At 38.6% G+C, this 24332-nt stretch overlaps 1 protein-coding gene across 2 annotated transcripts in view; it reads left to right on the forward strand.

Moving 5' to 3' along the window:
- NELL2 (neural EGFL like 2) overlaps positions 1-24332 on the forward strand; it is a 361767-nt gene that overhangs the window by 147379 nt on the left and 190056 nt on the right. For both annotated transcript variants that reach the window (XM_061129495.1, XM_061129499.1), the window contains exon 13: positions 12375-12503. In XM_061129495.1, coding sequence (XP_060985478.1) covers positions 12375-12503 — 129 coding nt within the window. The remainder of the gene's footprint in view (positions 1-12374; positions 12504-24332) is intronic.

Here is a 24332-nt window from a genome sequence, read left to right on the forward strand (position 1 = left end):
GCCCGTCATCAAAGATTCTTAAATTCGGTATTTTGTTGTAGATTCAAGTATTAAACTAAAGGATTGATTATATGGAAGTTTTTATGATCCCTACCAGTCGTGAAATTATATGTGCCTTCTTGCATTTTCTTGAAATCATGTATTTATAAATCTGTCTCCTTCATTGAAGTTTGCACCTTGAGGGCAGGGCTGGGTCTTTATCCTTGTATGAATGACTCTTGGAATGTACTTGGGACTCATAACTCATGTAGTTGGTGCTACATTAGCAAAGTGCCTTATGTGAGCTACTAGCATGTGTTTTAATAATAGCCTTTACTGATACCAAATAAAACTTAAACAGAAAGAAGTAAGAAAAATAAACTTTATAAAACATATGCTATATTTTTTTCCTTTTAATCTAATTTATTAAAAGGGAAATATAAGATCCTTCTCTCCCATTTTTTGGAGGATGGTGCAGGTTTCCTTTCATTTTCTTTTTACCTAATTGCTCCATCTATTCATTTAAGAGTTTTAAAATCTCAGTTCTATGAAAGGCTCTTTGGGAGTTTCAGAGTGGTTTCAGACTTGATGTGCCTTTTAAGAGCTTTAGGGATAGCTCTCAGGAACTAAGAGTACAAAAGACTATAATCAAATAGACAAAAAAGAAAAGCCACTGGTGTTTTCAGCCTAACTTTCTGTGAGCCAGTGCCTTGCACAGAGCATGTGTGGAAGTTGATACAAATCCAGAATGCTCATTCCAATCACTTGATTTGGGAACTGGACCCCCAGTATGCAGCTTGACTAGAGTGTCTTTGGGAGCCAAAGGTAGGCTATACCAGAACCTCTCAGGATTAAATGTGTATATAGATAACCTAGGGATTAAAGTACAGATCCTAATCTGGAAGGTCTGGGGTGGAGCTCAAAAATCTGCATTTCTGTTAAGCTCCTAGGTGACTACTGGTCAGTGGGACCACACTTTGAGTGGCTTTTGCTACATAACAAATTACCCCAAAGTTCAGTGGCTTAAAACAACAACCACTTTATTATCAGGCATACCTCCTTTTGTTGCACTTTGCTTTGTTGTGCTTTGCAGATATTGTGATATTTACAAATTGAAGGTTTATGACAATCCTGTGTCAGGCAAGACTGTTGGTGGCATTTTTCCAGAAATATTTATTCACTTCATGATTCTGTATCACACTTTGGTTATTCTCACAATAGCAATAATTCAAATTTTTTCATTATTATTATATTTGTTATGGTGATCTATGATCAGTGATCTTTAATGTTCCTACTATGACTTGCTGAAGGCTCAGATGATGGTTATTAGAGAAGGAAATGGCAACCCACTCCAGTGTTCTTGCCTGGAGAATCCCAGGGATGGGGGAGCCTGGTGGGCTGCTGTCTGTTGGGTCGCACAGAGTCGAACATGACTGAAGCAACTTAGCAGCAGCAGCAGCAGATGATGGTTATCACTTTTTAGCAAGAAAGTATTTTTAAATGGTGAAGGACAGCGAAGCCTGGCCGTAGTCCATGGGATCACAGAGAGTCAGACATGACTGACCAACTGAACAACAAATTTTTAAATCGTGTATGTTTTTTACAGATATAATGCTGTTACATATTTAATATACTACAGTGTAGTATAAACAACTTTTTTTTGGCCACATTGCATGGCTTTCAGGATCTCAGTTCCCTGATCAGGGTTAAACCTGGGCAACAGAAGTGAAAGCCTGGAATCCTAAACACTAGGCAACCAGGGAACTCCCAACACAGCTTTTATATGCACTGAGAAAATAAAAATTTTGTGTGACTTGCTTTATTGTGATATTCACTTTATTGCAACGATCTGGAACCAAACCTGCAATATCTCTGAGGTATGCCTAGATATTGCAGCGTTGTGGGTCAGCAATTCAGACAAGGCTTAGCCAGGCTTCATAGGGTATTAACTGGGGTCACTCAGCTGGAAGTTGGTTTGAGCTGGAAGGTTCAAGATGGCCTCACTGTATGTTGGGCATCTTAATAGGAATGGCACGAAGGCTGGTGATAGCCAGAACTCTCTCCCTTTCTATGTAATCTCAGGACTTCTCCCTGTGGTCTCCCTAGCAGGATGGTCATCAGATTTCTTAAATGGTAGCTTGGGGCTGTTAAACAGTAGGTCTGACGCAGCATCACTTCTACCACAGTTCATTGATCAAAACAGTTAGAGCCAAGCCCAGATTCAAGGGGTGGGTGTGAGGGGAATAGATCCCACTATGATAGGAGGAGTGTTAAAAATTTGTGGCCATCTTTAATCCTCTAGTGTCCAGGAACTACTTAGAGAGCAGAGAGGTGAATACCTATCAGTCAGTATTGGCTAGATTTGGGTAAAAATATGTGAGTAAGAATAGGGCATTTCAGAGGGCTTCCCTGGTGGCTCAGCTGCTAAAGAATCCACCCACAAGGCAGGAGACCACAGTTCAATTCCTGAGTCAGGAGGATCCCTTGAAGAAGGATAGGCTACCCACTCCTGTATTCTTACCTGGAGAATCCCCATTGACAGAGGAGCCTGGTGGGCTTCAGTCCATGGGGTCACATAGTGTTGGACACAACTGAGCGACTAAGCACAGAACAGAGCATTTCAGATGTCAAGAAAAGACCTGATTACATTCATTTCTTTTTAAGGAGCTTTAACATACTACCAAAAGCAAGTTAAGAATGGAAAGTGAAAGTGAAATCGCTCAGTCACGTCTGGCTCATTGTGACCCCATGGCCTATACCGTCCATAGAATTCTCTAAGCCAGAATGCTGGAGTGGGTAGCCGTTCCTGTCTCTAGGGGATCTCCCCATCCCAGGGATCAAACCCAGGTCTCCCACAGTGCAGGCAGATTCTTAACCAGCTGAGCCACCAGGGAAGAATGGAAAAGCTAGGAACAAAAACTGTTACTTTTATATTGGCTATAGTTGTAAAAGTTAATATGTTTACACAACACACTTGAAATACAATGACAAAGTATATTGTGATCTATATCCCCCGACCCGAGACTCTGATATACTTGATTTGTGACCCACTGAAGCCAGAACTGAACTCAGGTTTGGCTGCTCATTGCTCAAAAGTTGATATTCAAGAGAAAGGGTTGGTGGGGGGGAAAAAATGTGTTATTCAGGAAGATGCTGGGTGGATGGTGGACTAGCGTCCCCCAAACCATCTTCAAGTTGCCAGACAGGAAGAAGAATTTGCAAAGGAACAGTTTCAGAGGTTCTGGTGGGGGTTCTGTGTGAGGCAGCACAGTCTGCTCCAATAATCACCTCAAAACTGGTGGTGCGGTTGTCTGATTAGCAGCATTGTGTGATTGTGTAAGGAGAACAGGTTATCTGTAGCTGTGGAATTGAAGCATCCTGCGGTTCCTGGAATTTCTCAAGAGATTGTTCTTTAAGTATTTAATCACATTATGGCATATTCAGTCCTACATCACGGGTTTTTCTCACAGTGGAACTGGGGCTTCCAATATGGAATTGCCCTTGCTAAGGTAAAAGCAGAGATTCCTTTTCCTTATTCCTGAACAAGTGTTTCAGAGTCAGGTAAGATATATGTGATAGAACCTTGGGTCCAGCTTTCAAAAAAACTTGAGTAATAAATTGTTTTACACAGCCTGGATTGAGAACCACTGGCTTAGTTAATACTGAAGCTGAAATTGCACAAGTTGACTTTTCTTGAAACATCTAACACCATGTAAAATAAAACTTGCTTCCATTTCTGACTTCAAATATATAGAATAAACAGATGAGTTCTCCTGCCATTCTCTGACTTTTAAACTAAAAAGCAAATTAATTTTTGAAGGCTGAAATTTTGAGTCAACTCCTGATACACACAGGAGTTGTGTAGAATGTTGTGACAAATTCATTTGTAGTAAAACTGGCCTCCAGCATCCAGGCCTGTCTGCCTAGTGCTAAAGGTGACATGTTCACATCTGAAAAAGTAAGTTGTTCAACAATGCTTATTAAATATTCCCTGAGGGCAGAGCATGAGATTAAAGAGTTGACCTTTCCACTGGAGGCTCAGCCAATGTTTGGAAACCAAGCTGTGCGCCGAAATAAGTCTCCAAATCTCTAGGCACCAAATCACATACAGGCAGGACTGATTTCTATGTACCCTCTTCTCTTCTGTTGTAGCAGCTCAGGAACAGTGTAGCAAAAGTGTTCTTTTCACTTTTTTCATATTTCAGAGCTCCTTCCAGGAGTCATATGACCAGTTACAATAGGATAGAGACTTCGTCACACAATGAGGACTCTGACTTAGATACAGAAATAACATGACACTATGTGTTTTCATATCTCAGCCCTTCCCATTCTCTTCCTCCTCTCTTGGCCACCCCTTTCTCTGCCTGTAGACCATCGAATCCTATTCACCAGATACCCACTTTTTAATTTAATATTGACTTTGTCAGGACTTACAATTAGAAGTAATGGAGGCATCGTGTGCATAAGGCTGAGTGAGTGTAGACTGTTTGCTCCCAACTTCTGGACAGTTCATAATTTACCACATCATTCAATTACACCTTCGTGATTCTTATTATCTATCACAAATAATATCATTTAGTTAATTTTTTATTATCTACTGTTAGTTAACACATTTTGCGAAAAGTTAGTTTCATTCTAGTGGTATCCATGAAATGACTGGATTATTTGTTGAATTCATGTATTTTTTGTACACATTAAAAGAATTCCATTGCTATCTTTGAAAGTGAAATTGAAAGTTGCTCAGTCGAGTCTGACTCTTTGTGACCCCATGGACTATACAATCCACAGAATTCACCAGGCCAGAGTACTGGAGTGGATAGACTTTCCCTTCTCCAGGGGATCTTCCCAACTCAGGGGTCAAACCCAGGTCTCCCGCATTGCAGGCAAATCTTTACCTGCTGAGCCATCAGGGAAGCCCAAGAATACTGGAGTGGGTAGCCTGTCCCTTCTCCAGGGGATCTTCCCAACCCAGGTCTCCCGCATTGCAGGCAAAATCTTTACCAGCTGAGCCATCAGGGAAGCCCAAGAATACTGGAGTGGGTTAACCTATCCCTTCTCCAGCAGATCTTGCCAACGCAGGAATCGAACCAGCATCTCCTGCATCGCAGGTGGATTCTTTACCAGCTGAGCTACTAGGGAAGCCCATTGCTATCTGTACTTTATTTTGAATTTTCATCCATGCACATGAACTACATTTTGGGAAAAGTCAGGATTATCCATCATCTCATAGATGGTATCGATATGAGTTAGTATTGTTTCAGATTCAAGTGATAGAACAACCACTCCAACTGACCTAAGTGAAAAAATCGAATGCATGGCCCTGGTGAGTGGGTTGATTCAGATCTCAAACCTTGTCACTTTCCTTAGATACATCTATTTGCCTCCTCTCAGATGGCCTTATTTTCAAACTCTTTGTGTTCTTAGGTAGACCGCGACGTTCTTATGCTCACATTATTTTGATACTTAAGTAGGTGGAAGACAAAGTTCAGTATCTTCTTAAGTTGAACAAAAGTCCCAGAATTGAGATTTAATTATCTGCATTAACCAGCACTGGATCATTTGCTCAGACCTGAAGAAATTATGTTCAGGCTAGTAGAATGTATTGTTTGGTGTGGCCTTATCAGTGTGCAGTGGAGTCCATTTTCCTGTAAGCATCTAGGCTAATAGTAGAGGTGAAGAGTTCATTCCAGGTATGGCTAGGTTGTTTTTTTCCCCTCCCGAAGGAAGAAATAGACACCTATAGGCAAAACCAACAAATAATCACCTCAAAATTATTGTATTAGTTTTCTCTTGGATATTATGAAAAACCTTTATTTGTGTTGTTCTTACGTATAATCTTTTGTACCCTTCCTCACTTCATCAGTCATAGAAAATGCATATCAACATTTTATAGAAGCTTATAGAAAGTTCTAGTATATTTAATACAAGCACTTCATATAAATTTGGAAAGCTTAAAAGGAATGGAAAACTTGGTATCCGTGAGTTTAAAATCAAAAGGAGGAAATAAAAGAAAGACCTGATTGTATTAGATCATTGCTCTATCCATCTGTAACAAATATGTGAGTTTTCTCCTATGATAGCTATCTCAGCACATTTATTTGTGGCTTATTAGTAACACTCTAATTACTTTAATTATTAACTAATGTGAAACTATTATACTTTTGCATAGATGATCTCATGTGAACCTTATATTTTTGTGAGGTAGATAGTATCCTAATTTACAGGTGAGAAAATCTGAAGGTTTAGAAAGGTTAATTAACTTACACAGCTAGTAATTTATGCAGCCAGTAAGTGGTAGAGATCAGATGTAGATCTTTCAACTCTGAAATCCAAGCACAGATGAGTAGGAGTGCAGCTATGATGGTACTAGAACTACGGTTTATTGTCAACCCATAGTCTGATTTTTTTTGAAGTTCTTCCCTATAGATTGGAAATAAATCCCCTTAAGTGAGTCTGAATTTTCTACCCATCAGTAGTTAGCAGTTAGCCTTTTAACCGTGGCATTTTTGAATCTAAGCAGTAAAACAACCAATAGATTCAATCAACTTTTGTCTGTTGAGAGACTAAATCAAAATAGCTGACACTGTTTAGAGCAAGTTAAAGTTTGACAAAATTTTCAATTTTCAAGTCTCTGGGTTAATTTATAAAAACTCATTTGACAAAAAGCAGTGTACTCCCTAAATGAACCTAAAATAGGGAAAAGTAGAATTACACTGTTATCTTATATTTAGAAATTCTTGAAGTAATTAAGCACTGCATGGTGAGCGTGTGCATGGTATTTGATGCTGAGATGAGGGAGTATTACCATCAGTTAGGTCAAATCAGAAATGGATTGTAATAGAGGAGGCATATGGCATAGACAGTGATGGCATGTATTGGACAGAATCTGAAAAAAAATGGGAGAAGAGAAAATACATCAAAATATGTTGAAAGATAGTTTTGAAAATTATAAACTTAACAAAAGAAAAAAAGTGCACCAGGAACAGTTCCTGTATTTAGTCACTGCTTTTTAAGGGTTGTTTGAAACATTAAAGGTGAAATTCTACAGATTCAGCACTGTGTTAAAGCATGGTCTCTTAATTATCTGTGTTTCTTAAGGACTGTGAAAGTTGTTCAGTCATGTCCGATCCTTTGCGACCTCATGGACTATTTAGTCCATGCAGTTCTTCAGTCAGAATACTGGAGTGGGTAGCTATCCCTTCTCCAGGGGATCTTGCCAACCCAGGAATTGAACTGAGGTCTCCCACATTGCAGGTGGATTCTTTGCCAGCTGAGCTATCAGGGAAGCACTGTTAAGGACTGGGCCAACAATTTTAGTACTTTGTTTTAATTTAGAATAAATATAAAGTGATTTTTTGGAGCCATTTCATTTTAGGTTGATGATGTGGTGAGTTATTGGGAAAGAGAATGAGGATGACTTTTTAGCTGAAATTACCCCCTCAGGCATTGTAAAAAGACACTGGAATACATTTTAAGAAAAATGGTCTCATTTAGCTACTTAAAGAAGAAGGAAAGAAAAAGACCCTAGGAAAAAACATTTTTAACTTTCCTCTTCATAAAAATGAACCTTTCACTTCAAACTTTTCAGCCTGAATTGTAAGAATTTAGATTGTGAAGAATTTTGTGAAGAAAAGTTGTCGAGTGATGTTAGTGCTGTTATTTATGATGTAGTTTTCCAGTTTTCATTCACCTGAGTTCTATTTTATTTAATTCCTGTAGAAATCACTCAAGCCTCGCCCTTCCTAAGGCTTATTAAATTGTACCAAAAAAAATTTTCTATACATTTTAACACATCTCATGGGAGATATGTTTTAATTCTGTGATGATATTCAGCATAGTCATGATGGGCACAAACCAGTTGGAATGGACATCACTCATTGTGCTGTGCCAGAGTATATCTGCTGGCTATGGTTCGGTCTTTCACTGAATCACATGATCTATGGTAATTTGATAAATAAGATGAGCCAGTGTAGAACTTATATCTTCGTGATTTGCTCAAGTAAAAGTGTTTTCTTGCATGTAAGTAGATGAGTTTATTCTGAGCTGCATGAAATGTATTTTTCTAAACATCTTTTCTTTTATACATGCTGAAATACTAATTCATTAGACAGCGTAAAACTAGCTAGAAAATTTATGCATCAAGCAATTTTAAAATTGTTTGAATGATGCATAATCATATAATTTTCATTAAATATAGATTCCAGTGTTCAAGCTTTTCATTTCAGCATCTTAGATGATCTTTGAACAAGGGATTCACACAGGAAAAAGAAATTCAAGAAATTAAACATGATTGGTGTCGCTGTAATATGAAGTGTTCCATTTATACTTCCTCTCATAAAGACTCTGGAATCTTTATAATTCATAAACTTTTTTATTTTGAGTAGACATACTTGTCTTTCAGATTTCCAGAGAAAATTAAATTAAAGTGGTGTGTTGGTTTGTTGTTTTTTTTTTTTTTTAACACATACAGAGTTTTTGTGTATTTTTTTCTTTAAGATGCCAGGTCATCTGTTTCATTTCTTAAATACACAATGTGCACATCTGGTCTGGTTTGGTCTGTGTTACTCATAGTTATTGATAATGTTCAATCACTAATTCTCAGATTACTTTCCTTCCTCACTATGTTATCTTCAGTTCAGTTCAGTCCAGTTCAGTCGTGTCTGATTCTGTGACCCAAGGACCACAGCACCTCAGGCCTCCCTGTCCCAACCATCTCATTCTCTGCCATCCCCTTCTCCTCCCACCTTCAATCTTTCCCAGCATCAGGGTCTTTTCTAAGGAGTCAGTTCTTTTCATCAGGTGGCCACAGTATTGGAGTTTCAGCTTCATCGTCAGTACATTGGACTGGTTGGATCTCCTTGCAGTCCAAGGGACTCTCGAGAGTCTTCTCCAACACCATAGTGCAAAAGCATCTATTCTTCGGTGCTCAGCTTTTTATATAGTCCAGCTCTCACATCCATACATGATTACTGGAAAAACCACAGGCTTGACTAGATGGAGCTTTGTTGGCAGAGTAATGTCTCTGCTTTTTAATATGCTCTCTAGGTTGATTATAGCTTTCCTTCCAAGGAGCAAGCATCTTTTAATTTCATGGCTGCAGTCAGCATCTGCAGTGATTTTGGAGCCCTGCAAAATAAAGTCAGCCACTGTTCCCACTGTTTCCCCATCTATTTGACATGAAGTGAAGAGACCAGATGCCATGATCTTAGTTTTCTGAATGTTGAGCTTTAAGCCAGCTTTTTTACTCTCCTCTTTCACTCTCATCAAGAGGCGTTTTAGTTCCTCCTCACTTTCTGCCATAAGGGTGGTGCCATCTGCATATCTGAAGTCATTGATATTTCTCCCCGTAATCTTGATTCCAGCCTGTGCTTCATCCAGCCCAGCGTTTCTCATGATGTACTCTGCATATAAGGTAAATAAGCAGGGTGACAATATACAGTCTTGATGTACTCCTTTTCCTATTTGGAACCAATCTGTTGTTCCATGTCCAGTTCTAACTGTTGCTTCTTGACCTGCATACAGGTTTCTCAAGAGGCAGGTCAGGTGGTCTGATATTCCCTTCTCTTTCAGAATTTTCCACAGTTTGTTGTGATCCACACAGTCAAAGGCTTTGGCATAGTCAATAAAGCAGAAATAGATGTTTTTCTGAAACTCTGTTGCATTTTCTCTGATCCAGCAGATGTTGGCAATTTGATCTATGGTTCCTCTGCTTTTTCTAAATCCAGCTTGAATATCTGGAAGTTCACGGTTCACATTCTGTTGAAGCCTGGCTTGGAGAATTTTGAGCATTCCTTTACTAGTATGTGAGATGAGTGCAATCGTGCAGGAGTTTGAGCATTCTTTGGCATTGCCTTTTTTTTGGGATTGGAATGAAAATGGACCTTTTGCAGTCCTGTGGCCACTGCTGAGTTTGCCAAATTTGCTGGCATATTGAGTGCAGCACTTTCACAGCATCATCTTAGGATTTGAAACAGCTCAACTGGAAGTCCATCACTTACACTAGCTTTGTTCGCAGTGATGCTTCCCAAGGCCCACTTGACTTCACATTCCAGGATGTCTGACTTTAGCTGAGTGATCACACCATCATGATTATCTGTGTTGTGAAGATCTTTTTTGTATAGTGTTCTGTGTATTCTTGCCACCTCTTAATATCTTCTGCTTCTTTTAGGTCCAGACCATTTCTTCCTTTATTGTGCCCATCTTTGCATGAAATGTTCTGTTGATTTCTCTAATTTTCTTGAAGAGATCTCTAGTCTTTCCCATTCTATTGCTTTCTTCTGTTTCTTTGCACTGATCACTGAGGAAGGCTTTCTTATCTCTCCTTGCTATTCCTTGGAACTCTACATTCAAATGAGTATATCTTTCCTTTTCTCCTTTGCCTTTCATGTCTTTTCTTTTCTCAGCTGTTTCTAAGGCCTCCTCAGACAACCATTTTGCCTTTTTGCATTTCTTTTTTTGGGGTATGATCTTGATTAATGCTTCCTGTACAATTTCATGAACCTCTGTCTATAGTTCTTCAAACACTCTGTCTATCAGATCTAATCCATTGAATCTATTTGTCACTTCCATTGTATAACAGTAAGGGATTTGATTTAGGTCATACCTCAATGGTCTAGTGGCTTTCCCTACTTTCTTCAATTTAAGTCTGAATTTGGCGTTAAGAAGTTTGTGATCTGAGCCACAGTCAACTCCTAGTCTTATTTTTGCTGACTGTGTAGAGCTTCTCCATCTCTGGCTGCAAAGAATATAATCAGTCTGATTTCAATCTGACCATCTGGTGATCTCCATGTGTAGAGTCTTTTCTTGTGTTGTTGGAAGAGGGTGTTTGTTAATGACCAGTGCATTCTCTTGGCAAAACTGTTAGCCTTTGACCTGCTTCGTTTTGTACTCCAAGGCCAAATTTGCCTGTTACTCCAGGTATCTCTTGACTTCCTACTTTTGCATTCCAGTCTCCTGTAATGAAAAGGACATCTTTTTTGGGTGTTGGTTCTAGAAGATCTTGTAGGTCTTCATAGAACCATTCAACTTCAGCTTCTTCAACATTACTGGTTGGGGCATGGACTTGGATTACTGTGATATTGAATGGTTTGCCTTGGAAATGAACAGACATCATTCTGTCATTTTTGAGATTGCATCCAAGTACTGCATTTTGGACTCTTGTTGACTATGATGGCTACTCCATTTCTTCTAAGGGATTCTTCCCCATAGTAGTAGATATAATGGTCATCTGAGTTAAATTCACCCATTCCAGTTCATTTTAGTTCGCTGATTCCTAAATGTTGATGTTTACTCTTGCCATTTCCTGTTTGACCCTTTCCAGTTTGCCTTGATTCATGGACCTAACATTCCAGGTTCCTATGCATTATTGCTCTTTGCAGCTTCGGACTTTACTTTCATCACCCGTCACATTCACAACTGAGTATTGTTTTTGCTTTGGCTCCATCTCTTCATTCTTTCTGTAGTTATTTCTCCACTGATCTCCAGTAGCATATGGGGTACCCAGGAAGTTCATCTTTCAGTGTCCTATCTTTTTCCCTTTTCATGCTGTTCATGGGGTTCTCAAGGCAAGAATACTAAAGTGGTTTGCCATTCCCTTCTCCAGTGGACCATGTTTTGTCAGAACTCTCCACCATGACCCGTCTGTCTTGGGTGGCCCTACAGGGCATGGCTCATAGTTTCATTGAGTTAGACATGGCTGTGGTTCATGTGATCAGTTTAGTTTTCTGTGATTGTGGTTTTCCTTCTGTATGCCCTCTGATGGGTAAGGATAAGAGGGTTATGGAAGCTTCCTAATGGAGAGACTAAGGGGGAAACTGGGTTTGGTTCTGATGGGCAGGGCCGTGCTCAGTAAATCTTTAATTCAATTTTCTGTTGATGTGCGGGGCTTTGCTCCCTTGCTGTTGTTTGATCTGAGACCAAACTATGGTGGAGGTGATGCAGATAATGGCGACCTCCTTCAAAAGGTCCCATGCACACACTGCTGCACTCAGTGCCCCCAACCCTGCAGCAGGCCACTGCCGACCCATGCCTCCGCCGGAGACTCCTGGACACTCACACGCAAGTCTAGGTCAGTCTTCTGTGGGGTCACCGCTCCTTTCTCCTAGGTCCTCTTCTGTTTGTGCCCTCCAACAGTCTGTTTCCCCAGTGTTGTGTAAGTTCTGGCGGCTCTATGGTAGGGTTAGTGGTGACCTCCTCCAATTAACTCTTAATTGTGTTAAATACACTAAAAGAACTTTTTAGTACATATAACAGGTGATTCTATAAACACTGGATAAAGATATCAGCATAATCATGTAAGAAAATATAGCTTCTAAATAAAAGAAAGATATTAAGAGACAAAATGTTTTTGCCTTGTTATGATTTCATTTACCATAATAATTTCTTTCTTCCTGTAGGTTATGACTTTTGCTCTGAAAGGCATAACTGCATGGAGAATTCTGTCTGCAGAAATCTGAATGACAGAGCTGTTTGTAGCTGTCGAGATGGTTTTAGGGCTCTTCGAGAAGACAATGCCTACTGTGAAGGTAATCCTTGTAATGAAGTGTAGCTTGGCTGTATGAATTTCCTAGAATTACTGCATGCAAAATTTATTCATTTCCCAGGTTGTCAAATTGATAGGCCCATTAAAAGCAGTGAATTTAATTTGAACCATATTAATCAGCTAAAAATAATTATCTTTCGAATTAAAGTTTTTCATCTTTCTGCTATGTCAGACTAATAAGTTAATATGGCTAGGTTTCTTGAATTAGGACAATACTTCCACTGTGAAATTGCCTTCTTTTTTTATAATTAGATATTCAGATAGTTCACATATTGACATGATTACTGTGGCCTGTGGTTAGGATTATAGTAAGATTTTTGCAGGCAATGTTGTATAACAAAGACAGTCAATTAACAGGAAGATGAAGTGCCCACACCACTTTTGTTTTGCTACTGTCAGTAATCTCAGTGGTTGTATTCATGCTCTGGGGTATTTAGTAAATAGCTCCAATGGAGTAAACAGTTTCCTAGTTATTTTAAATCCTTAACGAATATCTCAGGTAGTTTGTTGCCTCATTGAAAGAATCCAAATATAGTGAGAAGGCCTGGGCATCCACAAATACTGCAGCTTTGACTATTTGTGAAGATCCTAGAATCACAAGAGGTGTTGTAGTATGTAACTTCCCCGAGGCACATATTTGAGTCATTCTTATTAATTGTGTGACTACCTAGTGGGTCTTGCAGGTGAGAACAGTGGTGTGGTGGTATTTGGGCATTTGGAAGCTTCTGGTCTTACCCTTTCCAAATGTGTAGAATCAGTGCCATCAGTCCCTAGAGATCATGTTTATTTATATAATGATTTATTGGCCTTTGTTCAGTCAGTAAGTTGTGTCCAACTTTTTGTGACCTCAGCTTGCTAGGCTTCCTGTCCTTAACTGTCTCCTAGAGTTTGCTCAAACTCATCCATTGAATTGGTGATGTCATCCAGCCATCTTATCCTTCGTCATTGCCTTCTCCTCCTGCCATCAATCTTTCCTAGCATCAGGATCTTTTCCAATGAGTTCAATTAGTGTTGTTTCTCTTAGTTTTCAATAGATTTTCTCTGCCTTAAAAATTGATATTCACTTTTTATTTTATTTTATTTTTTTTATTATTATTATTTTTTTTGTCATACATTGATATGAATCAGCCATAGATTTACACGTATTCCCCATCCCGATCCCCTCTCCCACCTCCCTCTCCACCCGATTCCTCTGGGTCTTCCCAGTGCACCAGGCCCGAGCACTTTGTCTCATGCATCCCACCTGGGCTGGTGATCTGTTTCACCATAGATAGTATACATGCTGTTCTTTTGAAATATCCCACCCTCACATTCTCCCACAGAGTTCAAAAGTCTGTTCTGTATTTCTGTGTGTCTTTTTCTGTTTTGCATATAGGGTTATCGTTACCATCTTTCTAAATTCCATATATATGTGTTAGTATGCTGTAATGTTCTTTATCTTTCTGGCTTACTTCACTCTGTATAAGGGGCTCCAGCTTCATCCATCTCATTAGGACTGATTCAAATGAATTCTTTTTAACGGCTGAGTAATATTCCATGGTGTATATGTACCACAGCTTCCTTATCCATTCATCTGCTGATGGGCATCTAGGTTGCTTCCATGTCCTGGCTATTATAAACAGTGCTGCGATGAACATTGGGGTGCACGTGTCTCTTTCAGATCTGGTTTCCTCAGTGTGTATGCCCAGAAGTGGGATTGCTGGGTCATATGGCAGTTCTATTTCCAGTTTTTTAAGAAATCTCCACACTGTTTTCCATAGCGGCTGTACTAGTTTGCATTCCCACCAACAATGTAAGAGGGTTCCCTTTTCTCCACACCCTCTCCAACATTTATTGCTTGTAGACTTTTGGATAGCAGCCATCCTGACTGGCGTGTATTGGTACCTCATTGTGGTTTTGATTTGCATTTGTCTAATAATGAGTGATGTTGAGCATCTTTTCATGTGTTTGTTAGCCATCTGTATGTCTTCTTTGGAGAAGTGTCTGTTTAGTTCTTTGGCCCATTTTTTGATTGGGTCATTTATTTTTCTGGAATTGAGCTGCAGGAGTTGCTTGTATATTTTTGAGATTAATCCTTTGTCTGTTTCTTCATTTGCTATTATTTTCTCCCAATCTGATATTCACTTTTTAAATTGACCATTTCCCCTAGCATTTTCCTTTAAATGCTTCTGATTCAGACCTAAGGAGACCATTCCACTTTTGCCAAAGCACAAAGACACATGTAGTTTCCCTTCCCCATTCATATGCAGATTCATGTAAAATTCCTAATTTTGAAAGTTTTTATATTAAAAACAATTTAAGCATACTTAGTAATATGTTTTTCATTAATATTTGAGATCTCTGATATGTAATGTATTCCCTGATATTGTTAATATGTGTAATATGAAATCATATGATATAAACTCATATGGTACCTCTTTTTTCATAATCTTATAATTATTTATGTTTTGAGCTGCTGCTTTTCTGTTGTCATGAAGTGTATTTACTCTTCTAATAAATATTTAGTGAGCACCTACTGTGCACCAAGCAGTTTTCTAGTCTCTGGGTGCCTAGAAAACGGTGAATAAGACTGATAAGCTAAATGGTGAATAAGACTGCTAAGTTTTCTGTGCTTAAGAGCTTATATTTGAGGGAGAAGACAGAGAATAAGTAGGTAACTTAGAAGTAGAGAAGGCAATTTAAGATAGTAATAAGCAATAGGAAGAAAGTTAAACAGGATGATGTGATAGAAATTGACTGGGGATTAATTTAGATGAGATGGTCAAGGAAAGCCTCTGGGTCTGGGGTCGGCAGGGGATTGCCAGTTGACTTGAGACTTGATGATCAGGAAATAATACAGAAAGATCTGAAAGAGGGCATTCCAACTAGAAGGAATAGTAAGTAGACAGACTATAAGTGGTAATAGCTTAGATGTTCTAGAAACAGAAAGCAGGATAATGTGATGAAACAGATGAGTCAGTTAAGATGCAATTGGAGAATTAAGTAGGGGCCAGGTAATGTAGGGATGCTTGTAAGTATTTTAGATTCATCTAGGAGAGAAGTGATATGCACAGACTTGTATCAAAAAAGATAGCTCTGACTGCAATGTGTTAGATGAACTGTGGGTTTAGATGTAGTTAGAAGAACAGAAGTGTAAACAGGAGGACCAGTTGGAAGGCTACTGTAGAAGTCTAAGCTAAGTTGCCTAAATTAAGCACAGTGGTTAAGATTCCACGCTTCCACTGCAGGAGACACAGGTTTAATCCCTGGTTGGGGAACTAAGATCTCACATGCTGTGAGGTGCAGCCAAAAAATTTTTAGGCTTCCCTGGTGGCTCAATCGGTAAAGAATCCACCTGCAATGTGGGAGACCTGGGTTCGATCCCTGGGATGGGAAGATCATATGGAGGAAGGCATGGCAACCCACTTCATATTCTTGCCTGGAGAATCCTCATGGACAGAGGAGCCTGGTGGGCTACAGTCCATGGGACCACAAAGAGTCAGACATGACTGAGCAACTTAGCACACAAGAGATAAAAAGGAGTATATTCATGTATGTTTCAGAGGTAGAGCCAACAATACTTGCAGACAGTTTGCTATGGAAGAGAATTAAAGAGTGATGAATGGGAGTCAAGGATTTTGAGCAACAAATGGATGATGTTGCCATTTACTGAGACGGGAAAGAACTCAAGGGAAGAAGCCAGAATTTTTTATTAAATTATTTATCAATACAAGCTATTAAAAATTTAATTGTAAAGACTAGATCACTGTTTTTATCTACATGTTTGTCTGTAGCACAAAACGGCAACTCTTTTCCATTCTGAATGGATCATACTGGAAAATGGTTTGTAAACTTCCTCATGTTATTCATTTTTCATTTGAGGAAGTAATCTTCACAAGTTAAGGAAATGATGTAAAAATTTATTAGTTTATTATAGGGATCTTGAATTTTTTATACATTAATATTTCTAGTATAGCTTTTGTTATTCATGTTAACATGTTAGTATTCTGATCAAATTTGATTTTCTTTGTACTTTGTTGTTGCTCAGAATTTTTCTATTGAAATATAATTTACTTAACATTTTCTGTTAGTTTCAGATGTGTAACATAGTAATTTGATGTTTTGATACATTATAGAATGATCGCCATCATAAATCTAGTTACCACCTGTCACAACACAAAGTTATTATATTATTGGCTATATTACCTATGCTGTACATTATATCCCAAGGCTTATTTATTTTATAACTGGAGGTTTGTACCTTTAAAAATCCTTCATCTATTTCACTCATTCACCAACATGCTTCCCTTCTGACATCTACTCATTCTCTGTATATGTGAGTCTGTTTCTGCTTGGCTATATTTGTTCATTTGTTTTCTTTTTTTAGATTTGCTATATAAGTGAAATCATATAGTATTTATATTTCTTTATCTGATTTATTTCGATTAGCATAATACCCTTTTGACCCATTCATGTTCTCAGAAATGGGATATCTCATTCTTTTTTATGGCAAAGTGATACTCCATTAGTATATATATATATATATATATACCACAATATTACATATTTATATATGTATATATATACACCACATTTTCTATATCCTTTCATCTATTGATGGGCATGTAGAATGCTTCTGTATCTCAGCTATTTTTAATAATGCTACAATGAACATAGGAGTACATATATCTTTTATAATTAGTGTTTTTGTTTTCTTTAAAAAACTACCCAACAGTGGAATCACTGGATTTTATGGTAGTTCTGTTTTTAATTTTTTGAGGAATCTCCGTACTGTCATTCATATTAACTGTACCAATTTTGATTTCCACCAATAGTGTACACACTATTCCCTTTTATCCACACCTTCACCAACACTGTATTTTGTCTTTTTGATGATAGCCATTCTAATGGGGATAACATGATATCTCATTGTTGCTTTGACTTGCATATCCCTGATGACTGGTGACACTGAATATCTTTCCATGTGTGTCTTGGCCATCTGTATGTCTTCTTTAGAAAAATATCTATTCCAATCTTTTGCTCATTTTTAATAAGGTTATTAAGTTTCTTGATGTTTTTATGAGTTTTTGTATGTTTTGGATATCAGCCCCTCATTAGACATTATTTGCAACTATCTTTTCCCATTAAGTAGGCTCTTTGTTTTGTTGATTGTTTCCTTTGCTCTGCAAAATCTTTTTAGCTTGATGCACTCCCATTTCTATTTTTTTTCATTTCCCATTCCCATTTCTGTTTTTGCTTTTATTTCTCTTACGTAAGGAGATAGATCCAAAATATTTTGAAGACTAATGTCACAGAGTGTACTGTCTATATTTTCTTGTGGGAGTTTTATGGTTTCAGGTATTTCATTTAAATCTTCAGTCCATTTTGAGTTTATTTGGTATATGGTGTGAGAAAGTGCAATAAGTTCCCTACATGTGGACAAGTTTCATTTCGAGAGCATGTTTATAAGTTGCATTTGTGCATAATTCCAACATAGTTAATCTAGGTACCCAACGAACACAATTGGCTGTATAGTACTGTACTGTAATAGGTTTATACTTCTCACACAAATAGTACATAAAAAACAAACACAAAAAATAAAGAAAACATTTTTAATCTTACCGTGCAGTACCTTGAAGAGTGCAGCAGTAAGACACAACAGCTGGCATAGAGGGGCTGGCATCGAATGAACAGGCGAGAAGAGGTACTGACTGAAAGAGGGAGAGGGGTGAGAGATGGGAGAGCTGCAGGATCACCAGCAGTACAAAATAGAAAAAAGCTGTAATTTCACTCATGCCTGACATTGTTGGCACAGGTTCTGGTTCCTTGCTGGATTCAGTTCTATCTGTCCTCTTGAATAAATGATCCAGTGATGTCTAGGTTCAGTTCAGTTCAGTTCACTCATTTAGTCATGTCCGATTCTTTGTGACCCCATGAATCACAGCACGCCAGGCCTCCCTGTCCGTCACCAACTCCTGGAATTTACTCAAACTCATGTCCATCGAGTCGGTGATGCCATCCAGTCATCTCATCCTCTGTCGCCCCCATCTCCTCCTGCCCCCAATCCCTCCCAGCATCAGGGTCTTTTCCAATGAGTCATCTCTTCGCATCAGGTGGCCAAAGTATTGGAGTGTCAGCTTCAGCATCAGTCCTTCCAATGAACACCCAGGACTGATCTCCTTTAGGATGGACTGGTTGGATCTCCTTGCAGTCCAAGGGACTCTCAAGAGCCTTCTCCAACACCACAGTTCAAAAGCATCTATTCTTTGGCACTCAGCTTTCTTCGCAGTCCAACTCTCACACCCATACATGACCACTGGAAAAACCATAGCCTTGACTAGACAGACCTTTGTTGGCAAAGTAATGTCTCTGCTTTTTAATATGCTTTCTAGGTTGGTCATAACTTTCCTTCCAAAGAGTAAGCGTCTTTTAATTTCATGGCCGCAATCATCATCTGCAGTGATTTTAGAGCCCAAAAAGATAAAGTCTGACACTGTTTCCACTGTTTCCCCATCTATTTGCCATGAAGTGATGGGACCAGATGCCATGATCTTAGTTTTCTGAATGTTGAGCTTTAAGCCAACTTTTTCACTCTCCTCTTTCACTTTCATCAAGAGGCTTTTTAGTTCCTCTTCACTTTCTGGCATAAGGGTGGTGTCATCTGCATATCTGAGGTTATTGATATTTCTCCTGGCAGTCTTGATTCCAGCTTGTGCTTCCTCCAGCCCAGCATTTCTCATGATGTACTCTGCATATAAGTTAAATAAGCAGGGTGACAATATACAGCCTTGATGTACTCCTTTTCCTATTTGGAACCAGTCTGTTTTTCTATGTCCAGTTCTAACTGTTGCTTCCTGACCTGCATACAGGTTTCTCAAGAGGCAGGTCAGGCGGTCTGGTATTCCCATCTCTTTCAGAATTTTCCACAGTTTATTGTGATCCACACAGTCAAAGGCTTTGGCATAGTCAATACAGCAGAAATCGATGTTTTTCTGGAACTCTCTTGCTTTTTCGATGATCCAGCGGGTCATGGCTTCCCTGGTGGCTCAGCAGTAGAGAATCTGCCTACGATGCAGGAGCCACAGGAGATGCAGGTTCAATCCCTGGATCAGGAAGATCCCCTGGAGAAGGGAATGGCAACCCACTCCAGTATTCTTACCTGGAGAATCCCAGGGACAGAGGAGCCTAGTGGGCTACAGTCCATGGGGTCCCAAAGAGGCGGACACAACTGAAGCAACTTAGCACACAGGCACACGATGTCTAGGTAGTAGCTCTTTTTTTCTGGTCATAAGTACCACTGGATTGCATCATGAATGGTTGCTCCAGCCTTCATGTGCTTTTCTACATCTGGCCCTGTGCCTCAAAAACTAACAGTGTCTCCTCAAAGAAAGAAAATCTCCTGCCATTTCCTGCATCATGAGTCTCTTTGTTTCTTCTGTTGCTTCTTTTTTCTCTTGTCACACCACTCTCTCAGTTATTTTCACTTTTGTTTCCATTGTTATTACTGGGTGCTTCTTAGCAGTACCAGCTACATCACTGCTGTTTTATGCTTGCTTCTGGACATCCTGGGATTGAAGTAAAAATGTTGTACTACTGTATTCTATGCAGTGCTGTATAGTAAAGTACGCAAAAGCCAGTTGTAGAGGAAGCATGCATGTGAGAGTGTACACCAAACACAGGAACTAACATGACTGGACATGTGAACGCACATTTGCATCTTTGAAAGCTTGCAACTTGAAGGTTCATACGTAGGGGATTTACTGTTATCTGGTTTGATTCTTCAGCATGTAGCTGTCCAGTTTTCCCAGCAACATGTATTGAAGAGTCTATCTTTCCTTTTCTGTATTCTTGCCTCCTTACTCATAGATCAATTGACCATATAAGTATGGTTTTATTTCTGGGCTCTCTTTTGTTCCATTGATCTAGTGTCTGTTTTGTGCTTTGTTTGTTCTTTCTCTAGCTCCTTTAGGTATAAGGTTAGGTTGTTTATTTGAGATTTTTCTTATTTCCTGGGGTAAGCTTGTATTGCTATAAACTTCTCTCTTAGAGCTGCTTTTGCTGGGTCCATAGATTTTGAACTGTTGTATTTCTACTTTTATTTGTCTCTAGGCATTTTTTTTTTTATTTCTTTGTTTTAATTTTTTTTTTTTTTAGCCTTCATGAGCTTGTATATTTTCCAATTTTTTTCTTGTTGATTTCTAATCTCAGACCCTTCGGTTGGAAAGTTGCTTGATGTAGTTTTAGTCTTCTTAAATTTAATCTGAGACTTGTTTAGTGGCCTACTATGTGGACATTAAGTAGTGTCTTTCTTGTTTATTGTTATAGCCTTTGTCTTAAAGTCTATTTTGCCTTATGAGATACTGCTACTCCAGCTCTGTGTTTCTGCTTGCATGGAATACTTTTCTATCCCTTCACCTTCAGTTTGTGCGTGACTTTAAATCTGAAGTGAGTCTTATAGGCATTCATATATATGAGTCTTACTTTTTTATGCATTCAGCCACTCTATGACTTTTGATTGGAGCACTTAGGCCATTTGCATTTAATGTTATTTTTAATAAGTATATACTTATTTACATTTTAAAAATTGTTTTCCAGCTATTTTTTTGTTCTTCTACTTTTGCCCTCTTTCCTTGCGATTCGATGACTATCTTTAGTGTTATCTTTGGATTCTTTCTTTTTGAATGTGTCTATCTATTATAGATTTTTGGTTTACGGTTTTCATGAGGTTTAAATATAACAGTATCTATGTATGTGTATATATTTTAAGTTGATCTCTTAAGCATGAACGCATTTTAAGAATCCTTCGCTTTTACTCTTTGCACCCTGTTTAATGTTTTTTGACATTACATTTTTCACCTTTTCGTTTTGTCTATCCCTTAAATACTTTAGTGACTATAGATCGTTTTACTATTTTTGTCTTTTAACCTTTATATTAAATTTATCAGTGGTGATATACTGCCTTTATTGTATATTTGTCTTTACTAAAGAGACTTTTTAAAAATAATTAATGTATTTCTAGTTGTGTAATCTTTTCTGCTTGGGGTAGTCTCTTTAACATTTCTTGTAAAGCCAATTTAATGGTATTGAAACATTTTAGCTTTTGCTTCATAAGCTTGCTAAGTAGAGTAGTCTTGGTTGTAGATATCTTCTCTTCATCAGTTTGAATATATTGTGCCATTCCCTTGTGGCCTGTAAAATGTCTGCTGGAAAGTCAGCACATGCTCTTATGGAAGTTCCTTTATTTGTAACTAGTAGCTTATTGCTGTTAAGTTTCTCTCTTTATCTGTAACTTTTGCCATTGTATTTATAAAGTGTCTTTTTGTGGACCTCTTTGAGTTTATCTTATTTGGGACCCCACAACCCCTAAAATGAAAATGTTAATACACTTGATGTTGTCCTAGAATTCTCTCAAACTATCCTCAGTTTTAAAAAAATTCTTTCTCTTCAGTTTGTGTAATTTCCTCTGCTCTGTCTTCCAGTTCACTGATCTGTTCCTCTGCATCATCTAATGTACTGTATATCCCTAAATTCTAATGTATTTTTTATTTCATTTATTGTACTCTTCAGCTTTGTTTAGTTCTTCTTCCTATTCTCTAGCTCTTTGATAACCTTTTATCTGTGTTCATCCATTCTTCTCCTGAGTTCATTGATCATCTTATAATCATTACCTTGAACTCTTTCTGGGTAGACAGCTATCTCCACTTCATATAGGTCTTCTGGAGTTTTGTCTTATTCCTTTGAAATATGTTCATCGTTTCCTCATTTTGCCTAACTCTCTGTGTTTATTTCTGAGTATTAGGTAGGTCAGTTATGTTTCCTGATCTTGTAGAAGTGGCCTTATATTGGAGACATCGTATGGGTCCCAGCAGCACACTCCACTCTGGTTACCAGAGCTGTCTGTTCTAGGAGTGCCCCCCTCCCCATGTGGATTGCCTTGGGCATTTTGTTGTGAGAAAGCAACAACTGTTGGCACACTCTTAGGCAAAGCTAGCCCCTTCCCAGTCAGCTGCTAGTTCCTGCCCTATGCCAAGGCTGCTTGCCACTGTTGGACAGGGGTGAGTCCTGGCATGGCTGGAATGCAGGAGCTGGGGATCTTGGGGCTGGTTCCTCCTGCTGGGTGGGCTTCCTCCCATTATCGCTGCCTGTGGGGCCAGGGGTATCCCATTAAGGATATTTTAACTCACTAGAACTAGCTTTTAAAATTTTTTATGCAACTGTGCATGTTGTCTATCAGCTGGTCTTACAGAGTCCTTGTTCTTTAAGAAATTAGACTTGTCATTATATACACAAATAAACATGTGATAAGTTTTAAGTAAAATGAATTTTATTTGTCTAATCTGAGCGACTGAACTGAACTGCAACTGTTTTAATAATATAGCTAATTGAGATTATTTATTCTTACTATATTTTTCTTGATCAGGGCTAAGATAGCACTGTTAAAATTTGTTCATTTATTAATTTGACAAATATTTATTGAATACTTATTTTGTCCCAGTCTAGCCTAGAGGTGAAGCAGTAAATAAGGAGCACCTGACTGATATTCTCTCAGGCAAGGAAGATCATTGCACCAAACAGTATTTAATCATATATGTGGCAAGTGGCCTGAAAGAAAAATAAGTTAACAGGGTTTCTGATCTGGGTGGGTGGTCATGCTTGAATAAAAGTTTTTCTCTGATGTGTGAAGATTAAGTAAAAATCAGCTATGTACGTAAGTAAGTGGGAAAGAGGGGGAATCACCATGGCTAAAAGCCTTAAGGTAAAAAGGAGTACTTTGTAGTAAATGAAGGAAGGCAGAGAACAGGAAGAGGCCTGATGAGATTAATGATGGGAAGCAGAGCCTTGAAGGGCACAGAAAAGACTACATGTTTTGTGCTAAGAACAAGGGAGAGTCAAGGAAAAGTTTTAAGCAGAGGAATGCCCTGATCACAGTGGTGTTTTAGATTAATACTTCTGCTTCAGGCTGAATGAGGGTAAGACTGGATGTGGGAAACCAGTGGATGGACAGCAGTGGCTTGCAGTAAAAATGGAGATGGAGGTGTGGGTGTATTTGAGTGTTTGTGAGGTAAAGCCAGTCCTGTTAATTAATTGGTGATAGTAGATAATAAGTAGAGAGGTTTCAAGGTTGCTGCTCAGATTTCTGGCCTGAAAATAGGCAAGTGTTAGTACTCCTGACTTAGAGAACAGATTTGGTGGAAAAATCATCATGTCCGGTTATTCTGCCTGAGGGACAGGAGAGTACCAGTTGAATTATGCCTCAGCGTGGAGTTCAGAGAAGTTTAAATTATACATAACATTTGGGATTTTTTGGCATATAAATGGTAGTTGAGGAAATGGAAGACATAACCTAGAGAGTTTTGAAAAACCCCAGTATTTGAGCATTTTATAAAGAAGATTTGGTGATGGAGACAGAAAATTTTCATGGCTGAAAATGAGGGAGAGAAGAAGAGGTGGTGTCACAGAAACCAAGGAAAAGAGAGTATTTCAATAAAGTAGAATGTTCTGAGAGATTGAGAAGGATGAAGACTGAACACCGTCCTTTGGGCTGAACTTTATGGATGCTCCCGAGGACATCAGCCGTGGAGATTTTGGTGCAATGGTGATGAAAAAAGCCAGTTTAGAGTATATTCAATATTGCATAATAGGGAAAAATGGATATGATGAAGGAAGAGAACATATTCCAGATGTTTGCTTATGAAAGAAAGAAGGACAAGAGAGCCATAGCTTAAGGGGCAGTGGAGCTAGGCAAGGCTGTTTCTTTCCCACCCTGTTTTTCCCTTTTCTGTACTGTCTACCCCAATCCCCAGTGTCTCTGCCATGCAGGTGATGTTCTGTG

This window comes from Dama dama, chromosome 3 (genome assembly GCF_033118175.1).
Source record: "Dama dama isolate Ldn47 chromosome 3, ASM3311817v1, whole genome shotgun sequence".
Lineage (NCBI taxonomy): Eukaryota > Metazoa > Chordata > Mammalia > Artiodactyla > Cervidae > Dama > Dama dama.